General features: G+C 47.0%; 2 protein-coding genes across 3 annotated transcripts in view; both read right to left on the reverse strand.

Annotated features, from left to right (window-relative positions):
• The window catches only part of LOC144178197 (alpha-tocopherol transfer protein-like), a 365,130-nt gene that overhangs the window by 28,532 nt on the left and 312,298 nt on the right, over positions 1-24,300 (reverse strand). The window lies entirely within an intron of this gene.
• On the reverse strand, positions 1,272-17,965 carry LOC144178188 (alpha-tocopherol transfer protein-like). The gene is made up of 5 exons (XM_077705827.1): positions 17,356-17,965; positions 13,495-13,737; positions 9,257-9,450; positions 8,196-8,306; positions 1,272-1,612 (listed from the first exon to the last, which is right to left on the reverse strand). The coding sequence occupies exons 1-5, from the start codon at positions 17,411-17,413 to the stop codon at positions 1,463-1,465; spliced, it is 756 nt and encodes a 251-aa protein (XP_077561953.1). The 5' UTR covers positions 17,414-17,965; the 3' UTR covers positions 1,272-1,462.

The following is a 24,300-nucleotide window of genomic DNA, read 5'->3' on the forward strand; positions in this document are numbered from 1 at the left end:
TTTTTTTTTTTTAGACAAAAGCCCTTTCATGGGTTCAAAATCAATTTTAGTAATCGTTGTTGTTTTTAATGAAAGTGGTGAAAAGGGCTTGACCCAGTCTGTAATTGTCTTTTATAAAGATAGTTGTCACAGAAAAACTCCTGCTGCGGACGCAGTCATGCAGGTCCTTCCACAGCCTGCATTCTTTGCCCACGGAGCGCTGTTCTATCGATTTTTAGCCAATCCCCCTCGTTGGTATCTGCTAGTAGGTATGCTTATTGTCTAGAGAAGTTTTCTTTTCTCAGCACCCGGTATCCGTTAGGTCTATCTATACACGGCCGACTTTCTGTTCTAATAGACAGAGAAGTCATGTTAAAGGGTGGCGAAAAATTCAAGATAAATTAATTATCTCCTTCTGGACTTTCCCATCATGACCTGCTTTATGGAAAATGCAGGCATATTCCTCTTGCTCGGGCAACGAGCACGAGGTTTGATTTTAAAGCACGCCCTGCAGTAAGTACAGTTACGATGCCCCCAAGTTAGCAACACAAGGTCACCAGGGAGGAAAACTGTTACAGCGTTGGCTGGATACCCAATTAATGGTAATATGAGATAATTAGGATGAAAATTTACGGCTACTGATGGCGGGAAAGGGGGAACGTTCAACGTTTTCCCAAGCTTATTTATAACGTCGCGTCTATGTAATTGTCCGTAACTTATTTAGCAATCTTCAAACTTGCATATAGAATCCCGCAGTCGTGCCTCCTAAACTAAAGTGGTCGTTGCAGCTGATACGATGTGCATAGCTAACAAGTTTTTATTCTTATTGCTGTTTAACGTAATCGCGGCACAGATGCCCGTCTTGAAAACAGTGGGGTCAGGCTCGATTCCCTGTACACACAACACCTGCGGCGATCTTTTTTGTCTTTCATGGAGACAAGCACGCACACGTACCCAAGAGCACACGACCAAAAGTTTAAAATGAGCTTGGTACAACTAAAGCAGCTCCATGTTCAACGAAATCAATCAAGCATCATGCTGTATTTCGCGAAACTGGCGAGTTCTTACAAACAGAAGCATGTGGGTCCAAAGATCTCATTTTTTTATTTCGCTTCAGTTCCCATTACCCTCCCTCTTTCTATCTCTTAGTTGTTCTTTTCCTTTCCATGTTCCTACTTTTTCTACATCCTTCTCTCCTCTACAGAACCAGAAATTGCCACGACTTCAGACGATGAAACTTAATCTTCCTCCGTGCTACCTAGACGTCACCAAGTTATTCCGCCAGCTTGAGATGTGTCACACCCATTCATAACATGCCTTGTTTTATCTCTAGGAGGTTGACCGGTGTACTTCTGCGTAGAGCTCAAAAACTGCTCTTCGCAGCTAAAATCGTTTCCCGGGTAAAACTTCGTGTCCTGATGCCCATGCAAACATCCTTTGGTGGAAGCAAGTGTCGGGCGCAGCAGTTTTCTAGCCTTGAAAACTAGCTGCTGTCCGCCGTATGTCCCTGGCAAATGTTCGTCCACGATACGTCCACCTCCATGCGTGACGCTGTTCCTCCGTACCCTTCGGGGATGGTGTTTGCAGGAACATCCGCGTGAAGACCTCGTACATTTTTTCCGTGAAAGCGGATCTGAAAGACACGCACGCAAAGGAATATTCTTGAGTTAATAAACAGCCCACAATGCACTGCCATCGAGTCAATGTCTCCGTTACGACGCAGAGGCTGGCAAAACACGTAAGACAAGTACCGTAGTAACCGTCGACGAAGCCTGAGGGTGACCACACCTAATGCTTGGTGCGATAACCTTCAATACACGATTTAGGTGAACAAGCATTGCTCTGTGGCAGAAACATACAAACAGCATACGGTTAGCAGCAAAAAAACTTAGGTGTCCTGACTTGTCTAGTATAATCCGATAATTCTCAACAAGGTAACACCCAATAACGGCTGCCATGACTCCACGCCTCCCACGACGTATACATCGCAGTAGATGGGCACCGAACTTTGGGAAATGGCTCCAAAATGGTGTAATCTTTGGCAACGAGAGGCAAAATAAGTAACATTAAAGAATGTGCGAGGAATACACAACAAATCTCGAACAAGGTGGCGTAGATCTGGCGAGCGATAAGCATGTGGAGGCCAGGGCGGCCACTTTTGCATTTCGTTAAAAGATGCTTCTAGCAACGAATGAGGACAACGGAAGATTATGCGGCAACAGTAGAAGCGACAACGTGGGGTTAAAATTTCCAGCATCGGCAGTCGTACTGCATGAGCAATATTTTCAGACTGAGAGAGAGAGAGAGAAGGCTCTTTATTAGACTGAACTGTTTGTTCAGTGCAAGACACCGCGAAGGTTTGGTGCACTACCCAAGCACGCGTAGCAGCTCAGTTGCATGGAGCACGTTATGTGAAACTGGACTTGAAATATTGTCACGATATTGTCGGCAAAAAGGCTGTCGGCAATCGTCGGCAAAAAGGCTGACCGATGAAGAATTATTAGTCGGTAAATCATTTATATATATTAAATACAGCAATTGCCCCAATAGAGAACCTTGTGGAACCCCAAAAGTAACTGGATAAAAAGCCAAGTTAGTGCCATTAACACTTACAAATTGGCAACGGTTAGTCAGAAAACGGTGCACCCATGAAAGCAGTTAGGGTCTAGGTTCAGGTTTGAAAGTTTCAAAGCAATAATTCGTGAAGGACTGTATCAAATGCTTTAGCAAAATCGAGGAATATGGAGTCTGTAACGGACGCTAATGACACCAATGGATATAACTCTTGTTGAGTTATTTCTTCAGTTGTGCGAATGATACCTGTCAGTCACAGTTTTATAATAAATAACATGGGCTCCTAAGGGAGGCGTGTGGTTGCATAAAGTCTCGGCAGATGGCGAGTGATATGCGAACGCGTGAAAATAGAACCGAATTCTACTTCCAGTGGAGTGTAATTTAAAAAATCCCGCTCGCCTCTTTGTTCGCGTGTTGGGGCAAAATCCTGAAATTAGTTTTTGGAGAATTGTGTGGGCAGCACTTGCAAGCAAAAAATAATTGAATATGCAAACGGGCTGTATAGTTATTGAGTATTGTATTAAGACATGTAATTTTTCAAAATCCTCATTTTCCCTATAAGGCAGGTGTTATTGAAAAATCTTCTAAACAAATATTTATATACCTGTATAATACCTATATCAACAAAAATCAGTTCAATATCTGAACTGGCCTGCAATAAAAACAAAAATATGTGAAAAACATTACACCATCTTCCCGTAGGGGAACCCTGAGTAGTATGCGAAGCAGCCATGGGGTCGACTGAAGTTCCCATTAGTTTTCAGTTCGTCATTTCCGTTGACGTTCAGCTTCGCGTGCCTTCGTTGTATCAGTAGCTTGTTGACGTAGTTTGAATGAGTGAAGGACATAAGGCGCGTTCGTAGCACATGCTCCCGTTTCGGTTTGTAGCGCAGTGGGAAGAGCGCCACGTACTTCCCGTTGCGGCCAAAGAGTCGTGGGATCGAAACCGGGCGCCGCCTAACTATTTGTTTTTATAGTGGACTGCGCTGACGTCAGCCCAAACGCTGACAGGGCTGAAGAGACGCGCATGCGCAGTAGAGTGCCGACGGCGGACAACGACAACAAGGGAGGGACAGATACAGCCCCGAGCATGAGATGCTTCTCATCTAAAATTATTTCAACGGTTTTCATTCTCTCCAGGGAGTAATATTTAAAATTTTCAGCCCTCGTGCATCATAATCAGAATGCGCTGATGAAATGTGAAGCCGTTTGAACGAGCAGTTTGGCTAAGCGTTGACATCACCAGTTAGGCTTTTTCGGCTCATCAGGCATGTCATTTAAAAAAATTCTGTTTGACCTTTTACATGCGTCGAAGGGCGAAATCCTTAAAATTGGTTTTGTGCGTTTGTAGGAGTAACATTTATCAACAAAACCCAATTGGATAAATCAATCATGCAAACATTTATAGGAGACACTTTATTAACACCCATTTTGTTCCAAAATGCAGGACCGGCCCAATAATGTTGGTTAGGGCGAAACCGTAAAACTACTTTTTTAGATATTCTTAAGGGGTACACATATCAGTAAAAAACACTTCGATGTGTGAACAGGTCAGCAAGATAATCAAGAATTTGCGCAAACATAATTTTCCCCCTTTTGTCGCTTAGAAGTACAATTTTCAGACATCCCGCCTTAGTGAGCCTCTACGCCATGATACAAACGTACTCCTAAATTTCAAGTCTCTGGGAGTAGCATTTTTGGCTGGGCGTTCATGAGTCAGTCGGTCGGTCGGTCGACTGGGCGCTTCTCTCCAAAGGTAAAGATTTCATGTTGGAACATAACTGTAATTATTTTACCGCGTCTGTTGTAGATAAGTAAGGTACTTCTTGGCGCTTGTGGGTCGAATGTCAAAAATCCAACTGAAAAGCTAGCAAAAGTCTCCTCCAAACTCTGCATTACTAATTCGTTATCGCTATGGAGTTTAATTTGCTAAGAGATTACCAAGCTTTCTCCTACTGTTCTCAACGCCTTGCTGAGAACGAGAAAAAAGTTGGTTACAAAGTTAGTTGCTTCGCTATCATCTCTCTTCCCCTCTTTGTACCTCAGCATGCCACGGGTTTTAGACCGCACGTTTATATTTCTTAGTTTTATAATTATATTTAATACACCCTCAAGCTCATCCCTCAGAACTGGCATTCCAAATACAAGGCTTTCAACTCGCACCTCAATCTTTCGCGGTCGTGAGGCATTCTCAATTAAACACCTAATTGACCCCTCTTCCACACGCACTACACAACGCCAACTCGTATCCCACATCATACATCAATTCACTGGTACTGACACCGAACTCCTCGATTACATTCGGAATAAATACGCTCCTGCTTGCCCCACCCAAACTCATTCAAATTACTGTGTGGATCCCAACCCAGAGCTGTTTGCACCCATAACGAAGGTGGAGGTACGCGCCGTTATCCAAAACCTCAAAGCCAAATCGTCCCCGGGCACCGACAAAATAACTAACAAGCTACTTCGAAACCTCGACGACCCCACCATCGCAGACCTGACTACACTTTTCAATGAATGATGGGAGAAGGGGGAACTCCCACCTCAATGGAAGACAGCCAAGACGGTCCTTATCTTCAAACCAGGGAAACAGCCACACGTCGATCAACTCCGACCTATATCATTAACATCGTGCCTGGGCAAGCTTTAGAGCACGACGTTCTCACCCGGCTCAACAGACACATCGAAAAGCACCACCTGCTCCCTCACTCCATGATGGGTCCCGACTCCAGCTCTATACTCAGGACGTCATCCTACAACTAAAACACCACATTCTAGATGCTCGATTCCGTTCCACACATAACAGCAAAGCGATCTTGGGCCTCGATCTAAAGCGAGAGCTTGACTCCGTTAGCTACTCGGCAATCCTGGAAGGAGTGGCCATACCTGGAGTGGGTGCGAGAGCATACGACTACACTTGTAATTTCCTCACGGCTTGAACAGCCATCACTCTTAAACAATTGACTACACTCCCAACCACCCTCGGTAGCGAGTACCCTCCAGGGATGGGTTCTTTACCCCCTTCTTTTTATATAACGCTACGAGGCCTACCTCCGCTCCTCGACGCCATCCGCGACCTGCATCACAGCATCTACGCCGACGACATAACGTTGTGGGTTACTAGAGGGTCTGATGGTCATACCCAAGATCCCTACAAACCGCAACTGTAGTCGTCGAGACGCATTCTGCCTCTTGCGGTCTGTCCGGCTCCTCAAATAAATCAGAGCTACTTCTATACAGACCTAGAAGACGAGGCCAATTCCCACCCTCCCTACTCCCCCTCATCCACATCACTACCTCTAACGGCCAACCCATCCCAATAGTAGACTGCACCAAGATTCTAAGTCTTCGTATGCAGGCGAACGGATACAATGTAGATACTCTCCGTGCCCTAGAAAAAGGGGTTTACCAGACTGCACGACGCATTTCTCGCATAGCTACCAAACACCGAGGAGATAAATCAAACAACCTAATACATCTTGTACAAGCCTTCGTTATCAGTCGCATAGCATGCGTCAACTTGTTCCTAAACCTGAAAGTCAACGAAACATACAAAATTGAAGCTATGATACATAAATCATACAAGCAGGCCCTACGTCTCCTCGTTATCCTCTCAACAGGCAAACTACTCTCGATTTGTCTTCACAATACACTAGACGAAATTATCGAAGCCCAGCGGGTCTCGCAACAAGAGCGACTCACAAAAAGTGACACTGGACGACACATTCTTCGGAGTCTCGGCCCCAGTTACCCCACCATATCTGACACCTACGTCGACATTCCCCCAGACATTCCAGACCAACTGATATTCCACCCTCTCCCTAAACACATGCACCCTATTCCTAACGAGGAAAGGCGGCGAGCGAGAGCACAGGCTTTGCACAAACAACACTCCTCCAACCCACAAGCTGCCTACGTGGACTCTGCAGAATACCCAGGACGCGAAGCCATGGTGGCCGTCGTAGCTGATTCATCCCACCGAACACTAGCCACCCTCTCCTGCCGTGCTCAATTTCCAACCGTAGGCAAAAAAATGGCTGTAGCTCTTGTCATTATTTCCAGCCCTAACATTACTACTGTATAAGCAACTCCAAATCGGCCATTACCGATTACGCCAATGGGCGAGTTGACCCACACACTTTACGCTATACTCCTGTAGGCACGCCAATTCCTGAAACGAAAAATGTACATCGTTTGGGCCCCAGGCCACTCCGAACTCCCAGGAAATGAATCGGCATGCGAGGTTGCTCGAGAATTGATCATCCGAGAGCCCAGTGACGCCGCAGAATCTTCTCAACGGTTCTTCCATAGTGGCCGCCTCTTGGCGTCCCGGTACTCGGTCACTACCGACTGACCCGCCACGGTGGCTCAGTGACTAAGACGTTCTGCTGCTGAGCACGAGGACGCGGGTTAGATTTCTGGCCGTGGCGGCCGCTTTTATGATGGAGGCGAAAAGCAAAAGCGCCAGTGGGTTCGAGATTTCAGCGTACGTTAAAGATTCCCAGGTGGTCAAAATTAATCCGGGGCCTTCCACTACGGCTCGCCTCACTACATGTGCAGCATCGGCGCGTTAAAGCCCACAATCCATCATCTATCCATGAAACTATCTGCAGATTAGGTTAGGGCAATGACCAGTAAAACAAAATAAACAATAAACAATACAAATAACAGCAAAAGCGGTGAAACCCCTCTTTCGATAAAATTGACGTACGTGTTTGATAAAACAGCATTCGAAAGAACGGTGTTCGAGAAAACGGGCAATTCTTCTCTAAAACGGCGTTCAATAAACTGTCTGGAAACCCTCGTGACAATACTGTGACAAACACGCGAGCAGGCTGCTCCATATTGTAACCTATATGCACCGATCATTGAGAACGAAGAGGTGCGAGATAAGAGGGCACACATTAACGCCGGTAATTAACAAGCATTTTCGCCGCCTGCGGCAACAATAATGGTCTCTTCTGCCCGTAAATATTTCCGGCACTAAGTATCCACGCTAGCTCACACGTTCACCCTCTAGCCCACCAGCGTAAAGCGCAAGAGCACAAACTAAAACCTTTGCGGCGTTTGTCATATTGAACCGATAATTTTGTTTCTAGCTTTTTTTTGTCCTTCTAAAAAGAGAACACGAAAAACAATGTCGCAAAAAAAAAAAAAAGAAGAGGTGCGCGCTAAAACGAGTGCAGGCATTCGTTTACAGCGGTCAATGAAACACTCTTGCGCGAGATTTCAAGGCAAAGATGAACTGAGCCCACTGCATCACTCTGTTGTTCCAATGACTGACGCCACCACCACCACCACCACCACTACCACAAAAAGGTTGGGCGTCGGGGTGTCTCGTCTCTGAATCCCCTTCGTAAATAATCCGCCAATCAACTGTGACCTATCACAACTGCTGAAATCGCAAGGCGTACAGCAGCTAAATAGACCGGGCATTGGCACCGGGTTTTCTGTTTTCGACATTGTGTGCCCGGTAAATACCTGCCAGGAACCGCTGTTATTTGTCCTAATGGCGGCGAATCCTACAGGGACGGTACAATTTGTTTTTCACATCAGTGTCCCTTTAAATCTAGAACAGCTCTATCATCCCCTTGACAGAACTATGAAGTCAGAGCAATATTGAGAAAAGTGAGACTCACCGCCTTTGCTATTTCATCCCTCAAAAATGGCCGCACGAGAGCGAACAAAACGTCAAAAGCAGCAGGCTGCCGCATCACGTGAGCTTCGCTTAACAGCACAGGAACGCAGTTCTGCGAGGAAGAAAAAAAAAGACCCCTGAAGCGTTGTTCCGTTCATGAGAAGCATATATTTACCAAATCGCGCAATAATACTCCCCGTGTACTATCTCAAGTGTCGTTTGATAACCCGAGTTTATAAAATGGCGAGGAAGAGTTTCATGTCACGGAGACGTTAGTCTCAGTGTGGGAGTTGGCGAAAGCATCAGGCGTAGCTCTGAGAGTGTAAGGCCTAGAGGAGCCCCGCACCCCCTTCCAAGCAATCCTCTCATTTCTTAGGCCACTATTTACCCCTTACCCAATGAAGAGTTATACATACATGCATTTCCACGAGCGTCAAGTTACGTTGACTCAACCTTGGACCGAGCGATTGAGAACGCGCGAGCAAGCAGAACACACTCGGTGAGAAGTGGGGCCGAGGGACAAAAATTGCATGGCTCGTCTCATGCGAGCAGCAAGCGACAGATTCTGAGATGTTAGCTTTTCTTGGGCGACCTAAACGACGAAGTTTTGGTCTATCCGTCCCTCTGTCTGTCTGTCTGTCTGTCTGTCTGTCTGTATGTCTGTCTGTCTGTCTGTCTGTCCCTCTGTCTGTCTGTCTGTCTGTCTGTCTGTCTGTCTGTCTGTCTGTCTGTCTGTCTCTCTGTCTGTCTGTCTGTCTGTCTGTCTGTCTGTCTGTCACTCGATTCAGTCGCTAGGCCCAAGTGAAAGATTGCCGGAACAAGAATTACAGAAAGGTAGGAGAGTTCCACATTACAAATATTGCTGCCACGGCCCATAGGTGTCCCCGTTATTCAGCGTAAAGGAAGCATCAGGTACACTTAGAGCAAACTGTAAGACGTGACCGAGAGTACCAGCGCTCTTTTGAATAGGGATCAACGCGGTGGTAGTGTTTCCGATAGCATATGAAAAAAAAAAGAGCGCATTAAAAACGGTGTCAAAGAGACAAGATATGGAAAGTTCACCTGCATGTAATGCATGAAATGCCTGGTCGTGCGTAGTTCGACGAACCGCATGTTTCCGAGGGACCATCCCTCGAAGTCGGCGACCCACGAAATGCCCGCTGTTTGGGCCGCAGGATCCTTAGACACGTGCTCGAACAAGAGAACCAGGGCCTGGACCAACTTGACGTTGCTGACCTTCGAGGGCTTCCATTTTCCTGCAAGGATGCACTGTGATAGGTAAGCTTTGTAAATGTGTTTTCCCTGAGAGCGATGAGGCTGCATATTATGCGGGAAAATGTGTACACCCAACCATTATATTGAGAGAGATAGAGAGAGAGAGACTTTATTTACGGTCAGACTAAGGCTTGCCTGCCGCTATCACAATGGCTGTACCTGCAGTGGACGTCGGAGTGCCACCACTGAATGTACACGAAGGACTCGTAGCTCAAGCGGAACTCAGGGAGTAATCTTCTGAATGTCAGCGGTGATTCCCTGCACGAAATGGGCAAATGCCTGTTTTGTTGTTGTTGTGATATGTCTTTATTAATCTTAATTACGCTCCGTGCCTTGACCTTTGTCATCGCCGGAGGGCAAGATGGGTGAAGGGAGCTGAAGGATGGGAAGGGGAGCGAGTGTCCCGATCAAATGTGGTCCTGTACGGCGGCTTCCCGAACGTATAGCAGAAGAGAACGGAGGACCATCTTCCTGTGTTTCGTAGACCCTCCGGTGTGGGTCCACTCTCGCAGCCTTTGTGGCCTGACTCGATGAGGGATGAGAGCATCGGCCTGTGTTCGCTGGTTTTGCAAGGCAGGGCAGCTTCATAGCAGATGGTTGACTCAGCGACAATTGTTGGCTGTCAGGCGATCCACACTGTTTGCAGATACCATCGCCAGAGTTTAGATGAAAGCGTGCCATGCTGTGCGGTGTTACGGCAGTGTTCGTCCAAATACGTCGGAGTGCAACCGTTTCCCACCGGTTATAACCCAGTGGGATAGGGTCATCCTCTTCGAGTACACGAAGTCGAAGCGCTGCACGTTGCTCATCACGTGCAGCTTCCTCGTAGTCATACTCAAGTTCGTTCCCTTCCTCTTCAGGTCTCAGATCTCTGTTCAACTTGAAGAGAACATTTCCTCGAGTGTACTTCAACAATTCTTTTTATACCGAACTACTGAACTTGGGTCCGTCTCCAATTCTTATCATTCTCTTTTCGTTTACTTAGTTTTTTCTTCTTTCTTTCTTTACTTCGTGCTTTTCTTTTCTTTTTTCGCTCGTTTCATTTTCCACCTGACGTAGCATGTCAGGCTCTCTGCTGGGAAAACCTCGTCAGTACCACTAAACTACAATCTCTCTCTCTCCCTTCCTCTTCCAACGCGTAGGACAGAAGCTCCAAAGATGGAGGTGTTGATGCTTGAAGAGCGGGGAAGACGTTCGTCGGTAGTGACGGGGACTTCCGGCAATTATCGGGGTTGGGAAGCATCTCCCGTGCTGTTTTGTTTGTATGCCTCCTCGTTACCCGGCATCCCGTTATGGTCAGTGACCCAACGAATAGATCTTCGACAGGTCGGCCGCACAATTCGTAATTGTACAGCCGGCCTTTCAAAGATCTCTTGCGGTTGCATAAATTCTTGCGACCGTCCGACTGCGCGTGCTTTTTCTTGCATTCTCCCACTGCTTCATTGGCGTCCGTATAAAGCAGGAAAATGGGTGGTGCCTCAGTGGGGTTTGTGACGGCAATGCTGTGATCTTCTTCCGTCGCTAGTAGTAAGGACTTAAGTTCCGTTTCCTTCACAGATGTACCACGGCGAGCCTTGGCTCTTTTAGTTCTGGTCTTGTCGCAGTACCACGCTATGGAGACCTGATCGTTCTGAAGAGCTGCGTCAGTGTAAATCATCCGCACCCATTCGTTGTCGTCGGTACGCTGGAGCTATTTCAGGGGCGTCGTTGCTGCTCGGTGGTGGCGTGTCGGATGTGATTTGCTTGTGTTTCGTGCCGTTCTGAGGGGTCAATTCCCGCCGGTTATTTTTTTTTTTTTTTTTTTGCGCCTGTTAGTGATTGGAGGTGTTCGTGGCTGTTACTGAACGTAAAAGCCCCAAACGCTCGGCGACGTGTCTGCCTAGATCTGGTGCCTTTGTTTGCTTCAATAAGCTTCTTACAACGGCAATCCGTTGCTGCGTGGGAGCTACCGCAATTCTTGCACTGTTGCGAACTACCTGTTCAGTCCGAGATGCAATCGGCGTGTTCCTCGCCGCACTTGGCACAAGGAGGGTGTTGAGAATTGGGGCAAATGTCTGCCTTGTGCCCAATGCCTTGACACAGGTTACGTATGACTGACTTTGGCGTGTACGGAACAACAGCCATTATGCAGTTGTCGTAGAGGACATAACGTGGGGGCCTCTTGCCTTCACAAGTATCCATCGTGCCGCCCCGATCCAGTATAATTTCTCTGGTTAATTTATCGGCAAGAATAAAGATAGATTAACCAGAGAAATTATAGAAGCTGAAAAAATAGATAGGTTGCAGTCTCAATGCGTGAGCACACCATCTGTATCCCTTTCTCAAAAAGAACTCTGTTATCTCAGGCGATTATAAATGTCTCTGCGCATGTGTGGTGGTATGCAAGGGGAAAGCGTGGCATGTATATATTGTGGTTTTTTTCCAAGTGCATTTTGTTTGTAGTTAGGGCTCGTCCTATTGTCCCCTTTCTTTGTCGGTGTCTAATTTGCGCTTTCAGTTCCCATTATTCCTTTATGTATTTCTTCAAAGAGCCTTTCGTCACTAACCATATCATTCTGCAAAGCCTCGAGGGCCTCTGTTGAGGTAGCCTTGATGAAGATAAGTAGCATACGAGGGTTTCCCGTGAAAAGAAGAGAAGGTATTCCTCCGTGTTGTCTGAGTGGCGCTGGCTACCACCCTCAAGCGTCAGATGCAGTTGTGCTAAATATAAATACCCCGTGACGGAGAACACGGTCGCCCAAACAGCCGAATATATATATATATATATATATATATATATATATATATATATATATATATATATAATTCTGTGTTATTTTCTCATACCCGCACAGTCGCATGACAAATAATTCACACTCGTGTGATGCATGGCCGTTCACTGAAAAGAAAGTCATGACAGCTTCAACTTGCGGCTGAAAACCCTTGGTATTGCATATTGCACCCGTTATGTACTTAGCCAAGGCTCCGCTCTAGGAAAGCAGGGGGCTGACAGCTTGAGTCGAGTCTTTGTGGACGTAAGGGATTAAAGAAGAGTATACCAATTTTGGACAACACGCAGCTGACAAATGTGTGAAAATCAGCGAGAATAAATTTAGAGTTTAAACAGAGGGAAATTCGATATGCACGTGAATTACATTTCTCAGGACACTTAATTAAGTCTGCGTACGTGTTTTGCGGACGAAAACCTCGTGATGCTTATCAACGACTTCTTTTTCGCTATACCGTGTTTGCGCACCTTTCTTCGCTTTCGTTTGTTCGTCTTCTGGTGCGAAATACTTGAGCAGGCAGGCTGGTTACGCATGCCACACCTTCCCCGGGAACAGAGTTCTGAGCCGCTGGGGTGCGCTTGTTCCACTCACGTTCCGTCACGCTCACCTGTCATTTGGCGCTAGCTGGTCTGTCTTCCACCACTGGCAACGTGATGAAGTGGCCAGTGCTAAAGCGCGGATGCCTCCTTCTGTGGAGACCCGGGTTCGAATCCCAGGCGAACTCCACTGGGATTTTTATTTACTCTTTACACCAGTTGCAATTTACTGTGGCGGACAACCCACACCTCTACCAGTGTTGCGTCCTGTCAAACAGGGACACAGGGAAGTTGCCTTCACGAAGACGCAGGGACAAACTATTTACTAGGCGATGTGCCTAACTTGCCAGGTGAAACTGACAGAGAGAACCGGTTGGTGGTTACCAATATGGCGACCCAAAACCAAGCACACGAGCCGCTAGCCAACGCGCTCCTTCTTCGTCCTCTGCTGTGCCGCATCACACGTCACGTACCCACGCGGGGGATTGGCATGTTGGTTAGCATGTCCGCCCTACTTGATAATGCTGTTATCCCACAGTCCGTTTGTTTGTAATCCTTAAAAAGTGTCTCCTTAGTAACCTCAAGCGCACTTTACGAACATACAAAACCAACTAGCCCAATTCATTACCTTACCGACGTTTAATCCACGGAGTATGCCCCTGGGAAAGCGTTTTCCGTACATGTATGCGCACGCTCGCGCATTACTCACATCTCTACTCACCAAACATTCCGACGATGACAACGCGACCATGCACGTTCTTCTGTGGAAGGACTGTGAGGAAATCCTGCGTCAGCTCGCGCAACTTCTCGGGTTCACTCAGGCCCTCGAAGATTTTCGGAGCCGAGGCCCGGATTGCGCAGTACTTCTTGATGTGTTCCAAGGAGGCAGCCACGTCATACTTGCGGTACCGGAGAAAACGCAGTAGGTCGGCGGGGTCGGTGGGCGCCTCGAGCCCGGGTTCAGCTACAAGGGCGGAACAACAAGGCGCTGTTCTAGCTAGGCTGAAAAAAATCCGAAGGCCCCTGAGCCCACCGTACTATAGTATACATGTGAACGCGAAAGCGCTGACAACCAGTTAAACGCGAGAAATGTTTGCTGCTCGTTCGTTTGGCTGCGTTCGTTGGCGCCCTCATATTGCATGCAGTGTACTTGCGTGGAAGTGCCAGGCGGCCGCTTGAAACTGTCGCTGGACACTTAACACTCTCTCTGCGCTTGCCCAGGTGTTCCTCAAGCAATGGAGGCGCGCACTTGGGTTTTAACGCTAAGGCTTTACTGGGCTACGTCTATTACAAGACACAAGATAGAACATAGAACTGCCCCCCGTCTTTCCTCTGCTCTCCATGCATGTTGATATCAACAGCCTCCCCCCCCCCCCCCCCCCCCTCCTGCGTAGAGCTCAGGCTGAGTAAGCAAAAGCGTAGTGATCGCTAGTCGCATCAGGGCAGTACTGGCGGTGTTCAAAGCTCCACGTAAGAAGCTACATCGCACTTTCTACCAGCACTTGTAGGTATTGGTAGCAATACCGCGCGCTCATCGCCCCATCTGTTCGTTATCGGGGCGCTCTATGTGCTCCGCATGCGCTAAGCCGAGATAAAGCGTGTCTATCTCGAAAGCAGGTTCATCGCCTTCCGTGTGGTTGGCTCCACCCCCGGCCCGTCACCACTTTAGTATTTTTTTCTTCTAATGTTCGCTATTTTTAAACAATAGTGCATGACAGCCGAATAAAAAGGGACAATCATGTCGACAAAAACAATGTTCTAAGGCGTTAACCTGTTTATTGCCGTCCATTTACACTGATGCGAGTGCCGGCGTGATTGCGTGAATGGCGATCTTTGACACATGATTGTCAAAAAAAAGAAGTTATAAGCTGCTGAGTGGCAATTGTCAGGTGGTGCATAATCATTCTTTTCAGAGGCCCGCCTCCGCACGTACACATCCCGTATGTTTTCCTCGGAAGCTGTAGAGACTAGGTGCTTGTATGAAAGACACTCCCGTTAAAATAAGCGAATTTTAATAATAAAAACCCTAACGTCACCCTTTATTAGATACGTCCTATTGTTATAACATTTACCTATGCAGAGCATACTGTAGTAGCTTGGGGAGAGACGGCCACGTATCATCTGGGCGAAGGCGAACAAGAGTCCTTGCTCTATTGGCGGTGAGCGCGACCACGGGTGGCGCTGCGAAGGGCGTCTTTATGACGTCGGCTTAGGGATTCTCGCATTTGTCGTCTGCTTCACTCGGGCTCGCTCTATATGCTGTTTCTTTGCACTCGGGTAACTTTTGATGTTTATCCGCACCAGATTTTGCATATGCGCAACTTTTTATTATAAGAAAAGACTTAAAATCGCATACACTAGCTGAGGGGGTGATTTACAGTTTAGTTTTCGGCACCGCTTCGGAAGAAACATTGCCGGCGTGGCCCCTTTCCTGCGAAGCCGGTCCTGCGCGGAGAGTCGGAGCTAGGCGTCAGCTTCTGTATTCATAAATCTTTCGTACAAGGAAACATCCTGAGTCTAAAAACCGACAGCAGCGAAAATGCAAAACCAAAACAAAATCCACGCCTTCGGGGCTCTCGGCTTTGGCAGAAGGCACTACTATTCCTGGTAATCGTATGTAAGGTAAAACAGTTTTTGCAACCTTGCCGAACCCTCGAAAGTATTGTATCACATCACTTTACATTGTCATAGCATGAAAGTGTGCCGACATGCATTATGGGGCGCAAAAAATGTAAGTTGAGTTCCAAATAACCTACGTGTGTATAGGCGCGTGCTGGTGCAGACTTTTGACCAGTATGGAGGCTTATAGAGCAAGACGGGAAACGTGTACGGTAAAAATACAGTAAGAGTATGTTTCTTCAGACCCCTGAGGGACATTTCGGTACATTTCCGACAACCATGCCTTCCCAATATTCAGATTAATAACACTGCACTCAAGAGTACCAGGAGGAGAGGGAGGAGGAAAAACTTTACCAGTAAAATCGCGCTCGGCGGGTTCCTCAGTCCAGGACAGAGAGTAAGAATAATTTTCTTCAATTCATCGAATGTCATCCCGAGTAGGCAAGGATTTGTTCTTTGCGCCTGAAGGGGTTGGAAAAAAATAAATAGCTGCTTGGAGGTTCTCATCGGTTATGATTCTTCATAATACTGTAAACCGGCACGTACACCATTTCTTGCATTTCTCAGCGAGTATAATAAGCCTTCAACACCGTAATCATGTCATAGCTGTTCATGTTGAGATTCAGTTCGTTAGTTACGATAGAAATTGGGGGCGGAAAAGTCGCCTTCGAGTACTCTGGACAACGTCGTCTGCGCCGTTTCGTGGTGGCGTAGCACAAACCTTCTCATTGCATTTGCATGTGAATAAACTCACGCTGCGAATATGCACCTTCTTGTACGCAGCCATACCGAAAGCCAATTTCCGAATATTGTAATGTATGCCTCACAGCCTGAAGAACATGTACACACGAACTATTTGCGCCTCTCAAGCATCCCCAAACCTCCTAATAAGACGTGCGTGGCGGCGGAGAAAATTTAGTGCCTTGGAAAAAACATTCACCTGATACAACTCAACAACAACGAAAGAAATGGAAGACAACCGCTTTGTTTCCTGCTTTGCGATGCGCGTGTAGGGACGCGCTGCTTGGTGCGTACCATTAGACTATTGAGTATTTATATGAACATATCGAAAATACTTTAGGGGAGCCTACGCATTTTGCATACTTATCGAGGAGCTCTGAGCCCTGAACTTGGCAAATAAGCTAGAAAGGAGGAGTTACACACGATTATCTGGCCGATGCTCTGAAGAAAGTTGGTCTCTCTCTCCTCATTTGTTGCAAACTTTTTCGGTATGCAGCTTGCAGTTATTAAGAGCTGTCAGAAGCTGGAAAAATAACTTAATTACTGGAAATACGCTATTCGATGCCCTAAAAGATTAAAGCGGGCGATTTTTAGCTTAGGTTTTGCTGCCCGTCACAAGCGGACCTCAGCGGAGCGAGTGTATCAGCGGCGCAAGTGTAGCAGACGACAGCGGCGCGAATCCCTAAGCTGACGTCAGAGCCAGGGGGCGCCACTCAAACATCTCACCGCCAATAAAGCTTTCAGTGTTGAGCAATGTGGCCTGAGCCGGTTCATCTTTAATATGAAGAAATGCGATAACCATTACCATCATACTTGTGTCCACTACAGGACGAAATGTTGTTTTAGATTTTTCCATTCAGTTCGTAGTTTTCTTCATTGAGGAGGTTGTGGCCGAAGGGTGGCTGGACCCTTTTTTTTAGTGAACAGGTTACTGCTTGGTACTCTCCAGTATGGTACTACAGTATGGTAATGCCAGAGTACGGTGATTATTACAACTATGCCTAACACATCGACCTAGTTCGAATGCGTTTTGAATAGGGAGGCTTATGTGTTTTCAAACTTCGCGGGTTCTTGCTAGCTGCTGAGAACGGGAAGCTCGGTTCTGTGCAAGGAGAAATTGGTGCCTGAGCGCGTGAGAGGGAAAACGTAGAGACTGAAAAACAAATCACGCATAGAGGGAAAAAGGGCGAAAGGGCGATATATGTCAGTCTCGTGAATTTACCTTCGAGAAGCTTCCTAAGCTTGGCAACGGACTCCTTTTCGACACCGTCGAGCGCCATGTCTTCCTCCGACGAATATCGATAGCCGTCTCCTATACGCTGTCCGTAATCCTTCAGTGGCACTGAAGCACGCCCGTAGCGATCGGCAAGTTCGCGTGCACTCAGCCGCAGCGGTGTTGAAAGAGCCACAGCTGCACCACCGTAGACTGCCGCCGCAGCGAAGCCCTCACCAAACACCGAAAGCGTAACCTTGGCCACAGACGCCGGCGAGACGGAGGTCGTCAACACGCCGCGTTCTCCCTGTGTTGCCTCAGGGCTGGAAATGTTCTAGCTAGGCCACATGGAACCTACGCGCACTGACGTGGGGCGAAGCGCGTTGTATCTAGCCCGCGAGGCAGAGTCCTATAAATAAACATAAAATGAAGAGGCAGAAACGGCAAGAAAAGCTTGCAATATAAAGTCGGCGTCGCCGTGCTTTCCCGGTAAATGGTGTGAGGGCTGCTCTTTCAAGGCCTTAGGCACGATAGGCTCATGCAGACAGGCACTTCGACGACTTTTGTTTTCATTGTGGCTGGGCTGTTCCTGAGGGGGAATCTGTAAATTGCCGTTTTTATTTATCCGAGCACCCAGACGTTTGTGTGCGATGTCAAGGCGCTGTCGCCTCCGGCCGGACGCCGGGAGTAGGGGCAGCCGCGCATGATACGCGGCCTTTCCACTTGATGTCAATGCCCCCTTGGCAGCAGAAGAGGTGCTGATAAGACCTCGCCGTCACTGGAAGCGCGTCGTCCAATAGCTCTTGTAACCATGCCTTGTAAGCCATGTCGTCGTGGGGGTTCATGGAAAGACCCCCCTTTTTGGCTTGGGCTTGGCATGACAATTAGATTCTCAAGCGGTTTTGGGGATTTGCTTTCTTCACTATGCATTAACACGTTTACGAGCTACAAAGAAGCCGAAAACATCCCTGTTCTGTGATGGCCGTGTTCGGTGAAACAGCAGGCAATGCGTGATCGCACCTGACGTTGCTCATGCCGCATTCGAAGGACCCCTGACTGAACGGGCAATATGCCGTCGCGAAATTTGTAGGCGACGAAAAGAAGAAACAAAACGTATACTTCGACGAAGACAAGATACGACCACGGGGATACGACAGATACCGGCGCTTGTATGCGTCCTATCTTGTCATCGTGCACGACTGTTAAACGCCACATTTTCTTTTTTCTTGTTAAACTAGTTAGCGGTTGGTGCACCGATTCACCGCGAAGGCAACGTTTTAATAGGCACGCTCAAAAAACTTTCCAAACTCTGCAAGCAACTTATTATTTGTTATAATGGTAAAATTAATAAAATCAGAGTCTGTAATGAGTTCCCCCCCCCCCACCCCCCAAATATTAACCTTGTTCCTAACTACAACATTGGCCTGCGGAATAGCAGGCACAACCGTTCCGGCAAAAATACGGTTTACTTCCTTTTCCCTTGGTTTTAAAACAGCCAGTTTTTATTTTCCACTTGCATAATTGCACACTATTCTTCGCGTTTTTGTGGCACTTTGTTTTAATTTTCGGTCACTAAAACGTTTCAATCTGAGCCAATGATGAAACTAAGGCGAGCGCAATGTTTAATGGCGGCCCATGACGACACAGACGGCCTTGATGTGAGCAGCGTAGTCGCTAGCGCCAGATTCCTCTCTAGTGTATATTGTAAGAAACTCTATGCTCGTAACCTGCACGCAGACAATGCACTCAAACTTAAAACATGGTGCCTTGCGCACCTGAGCAAATGCCTTTTATCGGCCGCCATCGCTTATAACGTCCCGTACGCTATTCTCATATTGACCATTCAAGAACGCATCTTGTGTGTGTGTCGATCAGTCTATATATACTCTCTGCATCAACCAAATTTCGAGTAGGCCTGCATAGGTAACGCTTCGGCCGCAGATAATTATAATGCAGTGCTGCACACATTCGGCCATGCAACTTACGTTACATACGTTGTAAGGATGTCATTTCTAATCCGAATTACAAGATAGCAGAAACTCCCTTCAAACAAAGAATAAAACTAAAACAGTCGACTGTCCTCAACACGGCCATGGTGAAGTAAAAAAACAACAAAAATAAAACCAGTCCGGGGTGTTTTCTTGCTCTTCGTCGCATCTGTGCACGCAGCGGGGGATTGCTTCGACCTAAACAAATATAAACAGAACTGCATGGCGCTTTGCTTCAGCGCTTTGCCACGGAAAGCGCATCCTGCAGCCTAAATTTTCTTGGAGCGTGCGTGCATTATCAAATATTGAGGACTCCGGGGCTGGCGTCCATCCCAGGGAAAGATGGGGATCACGCCGCTGCCCGTGACATTATTTTCTGGGCGTTCCCGTCGAGGGTGGACGACTTGGCCATGCTCTCTTTCGTCCAACCCATTCCCTCTTGCTACACGGACATTCGCAACCACCACCACTACAGCTTCTAACTCGCCCGTATCCAAACGTTGACGAAGGCTGCTTTCACGACGCCCCCATTCTAAGCCGCATCTACCCCAGCATTTACCCCTACAAGTGCACCTGTTGTGGAGCTCCCTGCACCCCGTACCACCTCGTGTAGGAATGCCCAACGCAAAGCAGGGTAAGCGCGGGCTGACCAGGTCGCGGCCTGAAATTCACGAAAAGTTCGCCGCACGAGCAGAGCAGATTACACTCACGGCTTTCTGAAATGAAAAAGTACCACCCATTTTCCTTTTTTTTTCTTTTTTGTTTATTTTATTTGGCTAAATTGCATGTTTTTCTCACTCATTCAATTAGACTGCCTAAAAATCATGCATCTAGATGTGGATGACGATCCACAGGACACCATAATTGAAAGAATATTTACAAGATGTGATGAAAGATGGCAACAATCAGGCAGGTTTTTCGCCTTTCCACAAAGACCATCAGGAGTTCGAAAGAAGACTATATATAAACTGCACACATTCAATTTTAGGCTGAGTCTGGAGCACGTAAATACATTGCTTACCAAATGCGACAGCACTGTTTATTTTTTATACAACAGACATAAAATCACACGAAATCGCATTCTGATCACTGCCACTTATCAGGTGCAGAGCATAACCATTCAAGAATTCTGAAGCGGACGGCTTGAGTACACATCACACACCAGTACGTCGTGCGCCCCTAATTTCGCAAGTTCTCATCGAGTGAACTTCATCAGCACCACCCCGTATTTTTTCTGCTAAGAAATAAACTAAATGGCCAAAACGAATTAAATGTGTTTGGAGAAGTTGGCAAAAAGGGGGATATGTGAAATGCAACCCGTTCACGTTTGTGGCGCTCTTCTTGGGCAAAATCAACGATATTTTTCATGACAAATACCGAATAAGGTCAGTTTCATGCCGCAATGCCACTAATAAAACAAGTTCTGCATTGCCGCTTTTTTCTGTTCGTTGGGAAGACGTCTTGTGGGTGCTTGACCTTCAATGCTTTTTTCACACCATTCAAGACAGGAACCTGCATACCTAAAGCCCTTCAAGTGTTCAGGGAATGAAATAATGACTTGATTCCTGAAAACTGGATGGTTGACTACGGCCAAGCTGAAAGAAATGTTTTGAACAAGTGCTGTCCGGAATGCATAGCTGTGCTTTGCGACTTCCACAGGGAGCAAGCTTCAGAACAAGGGCTTCAAAGGACGGGCAGCGATGTGCCGTCGAAGGATGCAGTACTTACCTGTCTGAGAAAACTATTTAATGCAAAAATTTGGGCTAGTTTGTGATACGACTTCGACATGGTAAAAAGTGGACTATATGGGGACACAAGAAGTGACCGTGGAACGGGACGAGCGCTAGACATCAACTTAGGCTTTACTCACGTGAAAGGTAGCATACATATAAATGCGCAGAAACGCTAAAAAAGATACGGAAGGCGCAGCTTTCACAGGAAATGTGATTGAAGCTGTAGAGAAATCTTTTTTTTGTAGAGAGGCTTTTTCTTTGAAACAAAATTTATAGAATGGCCTAGTTTATTCGAAAATATGCTGCGGGATTTTGGTGTCGGAGATCGCAACTAAAATTATAACAGGCTAATTGTGTTACAAAAAAGAATTTTGCGCATATATTTAGATTATCATGCACGGCCGTTACGCAAATCTGAGGACAAGTCCTTCATTTAATACGCGATGCTTCGAGCTGAAAAAATCTATTACATTATGGTTCTGCACATTATTCATAAACAAAAGAGCCAGAGTCAACTTAACATTAAATCTCCTAGCGACCATCACAGGCATACAATATGGCACACTCCAAAAGTAAGAATGAACTATGATCAGCAGGCTTTGCTGTACCAGCGAACTGAAATAATAAATAAATTTGGAGAACAATTAAACTTCGACGCCAGTGAACCCACGTTTAAAAAACAGGTAAAAGAAATGTTACTGGAGAAAAACGCCTGCAATACTGATATATTATTAAGTGTCTGAAGTATATGTCTAAATCTTCTCCTAAAGGAAGAAGTTAAGAACATTTACAAACTAAAAGACATTATTACGTAACGGTGACGACGTTTTGTAATCGTTGAAACTTAACGCGAGCGAATTACTTCGTTTGTGTGTACATTTTGGTCCTTCTGTGCATTTTAGACCTATGCCTTGTATAATACCTAAGAAATGCATTAATGACTGTGCTTTCATGCTACTATTATTGTGCTATTATGTTTAAATTTGTTTAAATTTGTGAACATCACTTTTATTGCGTACACTGTGAATTGAGCGGCTGAGGCTTCCGTCAGGCTACATGCGCCTTTAGTCTTAGCCTCTCATTTCGTTTCGCAAAGAAATCAAATCAAAGTGCGGCGGTGCGCTGAAATGTTTGCGCTGACTGGCAACAGCAGAAGCTCGAAGATATCCTCTAAAATTATGAGCCCTGCGACATATCTAACGTGACCAAAATAGCACTTTTTTATAAGGTTCTTCAGACCAAGACCTTGAGCTTTAAGGGTTAGAAGTGCACAGGAGGAAAGCACACTAAAGACCGCGTCACTGTTCTGGTGAGAGCCAATATGGACGGGTCTGAAAAACTTGTCGTCTCTCTACCTCACAATACATAACCCTAGCATTGCACAAGGCATGCACTCATGCACACTGTGAGGAACCACCGCGGGTTCGAGCTATTTGAGCACGCTCACGATACTGAAACGCCGTCGCGCCAACTTAACACCGCCTCTGTTGGGCAGGTGGAGAAGGGGGCGACAAAGGAATATGCCCAGGGTACGGAGGGAGGACGTTTATTTTACATTGACGTCCCAGTTACACACTTTAAAGTACGAGTACGCACTTCCCCTGAGGTGAAAGAGCCGATGGGGCGCCACGCGCAAGTGTGCGCGTCGTCGGCGCAAAGCCAGTGGGCTCTTCGGTCAGGGCAAATTCCGGGGTGCGCGCACGTTGTGCGCGCTCGCATCGCCGTGCTAGCCAGATCGGCTCGCAGCAGCGAGGGAGACGGGGCCCATTCGCTCACAGGCGCGTACCGCACGGCGTGATCGTCGAGTGGTAGGTACGGCCTTACTATATGCAAGCATAGGGACAACAGGAGCAGCCTTAACTCTTTCGGGACCGCCGGAAAAAGTGATGAAAAAGGGAGGTCTCGGTAAAAAATTTTTATTACATGAAGCAAAGATACCATCCTGCTTTAGCATATACCAAAATGCAGCTAATTATATGTTCTTTGACATACAATACCCTGTTTTACTTCACCACTGACGATAGCACCATGAAAAAATCAGAAAGTAAGAACTTCGCAAAAAAACTACTGAAGAAGATAGAAAAAAGCGTAAATCTAAGAATAATTAAAAAGAATAAAATTATTTCAGGATATACAAAATCTAACACAATGCTTTGTTTATTCATCACGAAAGTTTGATGCGGCTAGGTGTAACTTGTGTTTTGTTTTGTGTGTGATTTCTTTGGCACTAGGGCCATGGCTACGTCGTCGCCCAGGTACACGCCGGGCTCTCGGCTCGGCGAAAACTTGATCCGTTTCTGCACTGGTGGCAGGAGATCACCACAATAGGTAGTTAACACCCTAGCGAACAGTTATAAACTAGCCAGAACATATTTCGAGCGCACATACCTACTCCAGAGCCAATTGAAACCGAAACCAACACCCACCTTTGAGCGCGATTCATGTTCCAGGCTGATCGACACCCGAATCCTCACTTGAGCTGAAATGCGATCTCTAAAGTCGCATTTCGACTCTTCACTGCCACTCTCATCGTCAAAATCCACAGTAGAAGGCGAAGATATGCGAGACGAGACGACGCGGATCTCTTATCGCGCTCGCGCGTGAGTATGTTTACATTCGAAACCACCGCCCGTCAGAATAAAATATCTGATGCGTTGCCGCCTGGCGATAAAAAAAGAAACTTCACAAAAGAGAAAACTATAGTTTTCAAACTATCTCCTAGATGTCGCTAGGTGTTCCATCGAGCGAAAATTTTTATTCTGCAGGCTCGCGAAACCATCGATCATATGTGACCGATGGCCTATAGGAGCGGTCCCGAAAGAGTTAAGGCACGGGCCGGCAGCCGGAAGGGCTGGTGGGCTTTCGCCGGCGCTACAGAGTTGCAGCCGGCTGGTAAAGAAAGCGTCACATACCTCCGGCCAACGCCTTCGGAGTCCTGGAAGCGTCTCCCCGAACGGACCCCCGCGCAGGGCGCGCTTTCGCGTCCCGGCGAGAGGGGGATTCGGGAATCGTTCAAACGGACCAATGAGGTGAAGTTAGCTCGACTACAAGGGCGGAGCACTTGCTGCGCGACAGTGTTTTATCGCCACAACGGTCGCTGCAGCCTTCACCTCACGCAAGAGTTTGAGTAGATGGCTCGGCTCTACACAGTGGGACGAGACGAGCCGGAATTTCGAGGAGAGAGGGGAAAAGCGCTGCGCCATGGCACAAACCCAGCGGTCGCGCAATGGCTC

The sequence above is a fragment of the Haemaphysalis longicornis genome, unplaced genomic scaffold (genome assembly GCF_048455015.1).
Source record: "Haemaphysalis longicornis isolate Haplotype H1 unplaced genomic scaffold, Haemaphysalis longicornis Haplotype H1 scaffold_4, whole genome shotgun sequence".
Classification (NCBI taxonomy): domain Eukaryota; kingdom Metazoa; phylum Arthropoda; class Arachnida; order Ixodida; family Ixodidae; genus Haemaphysalis; species Haemaphysalis longicornis.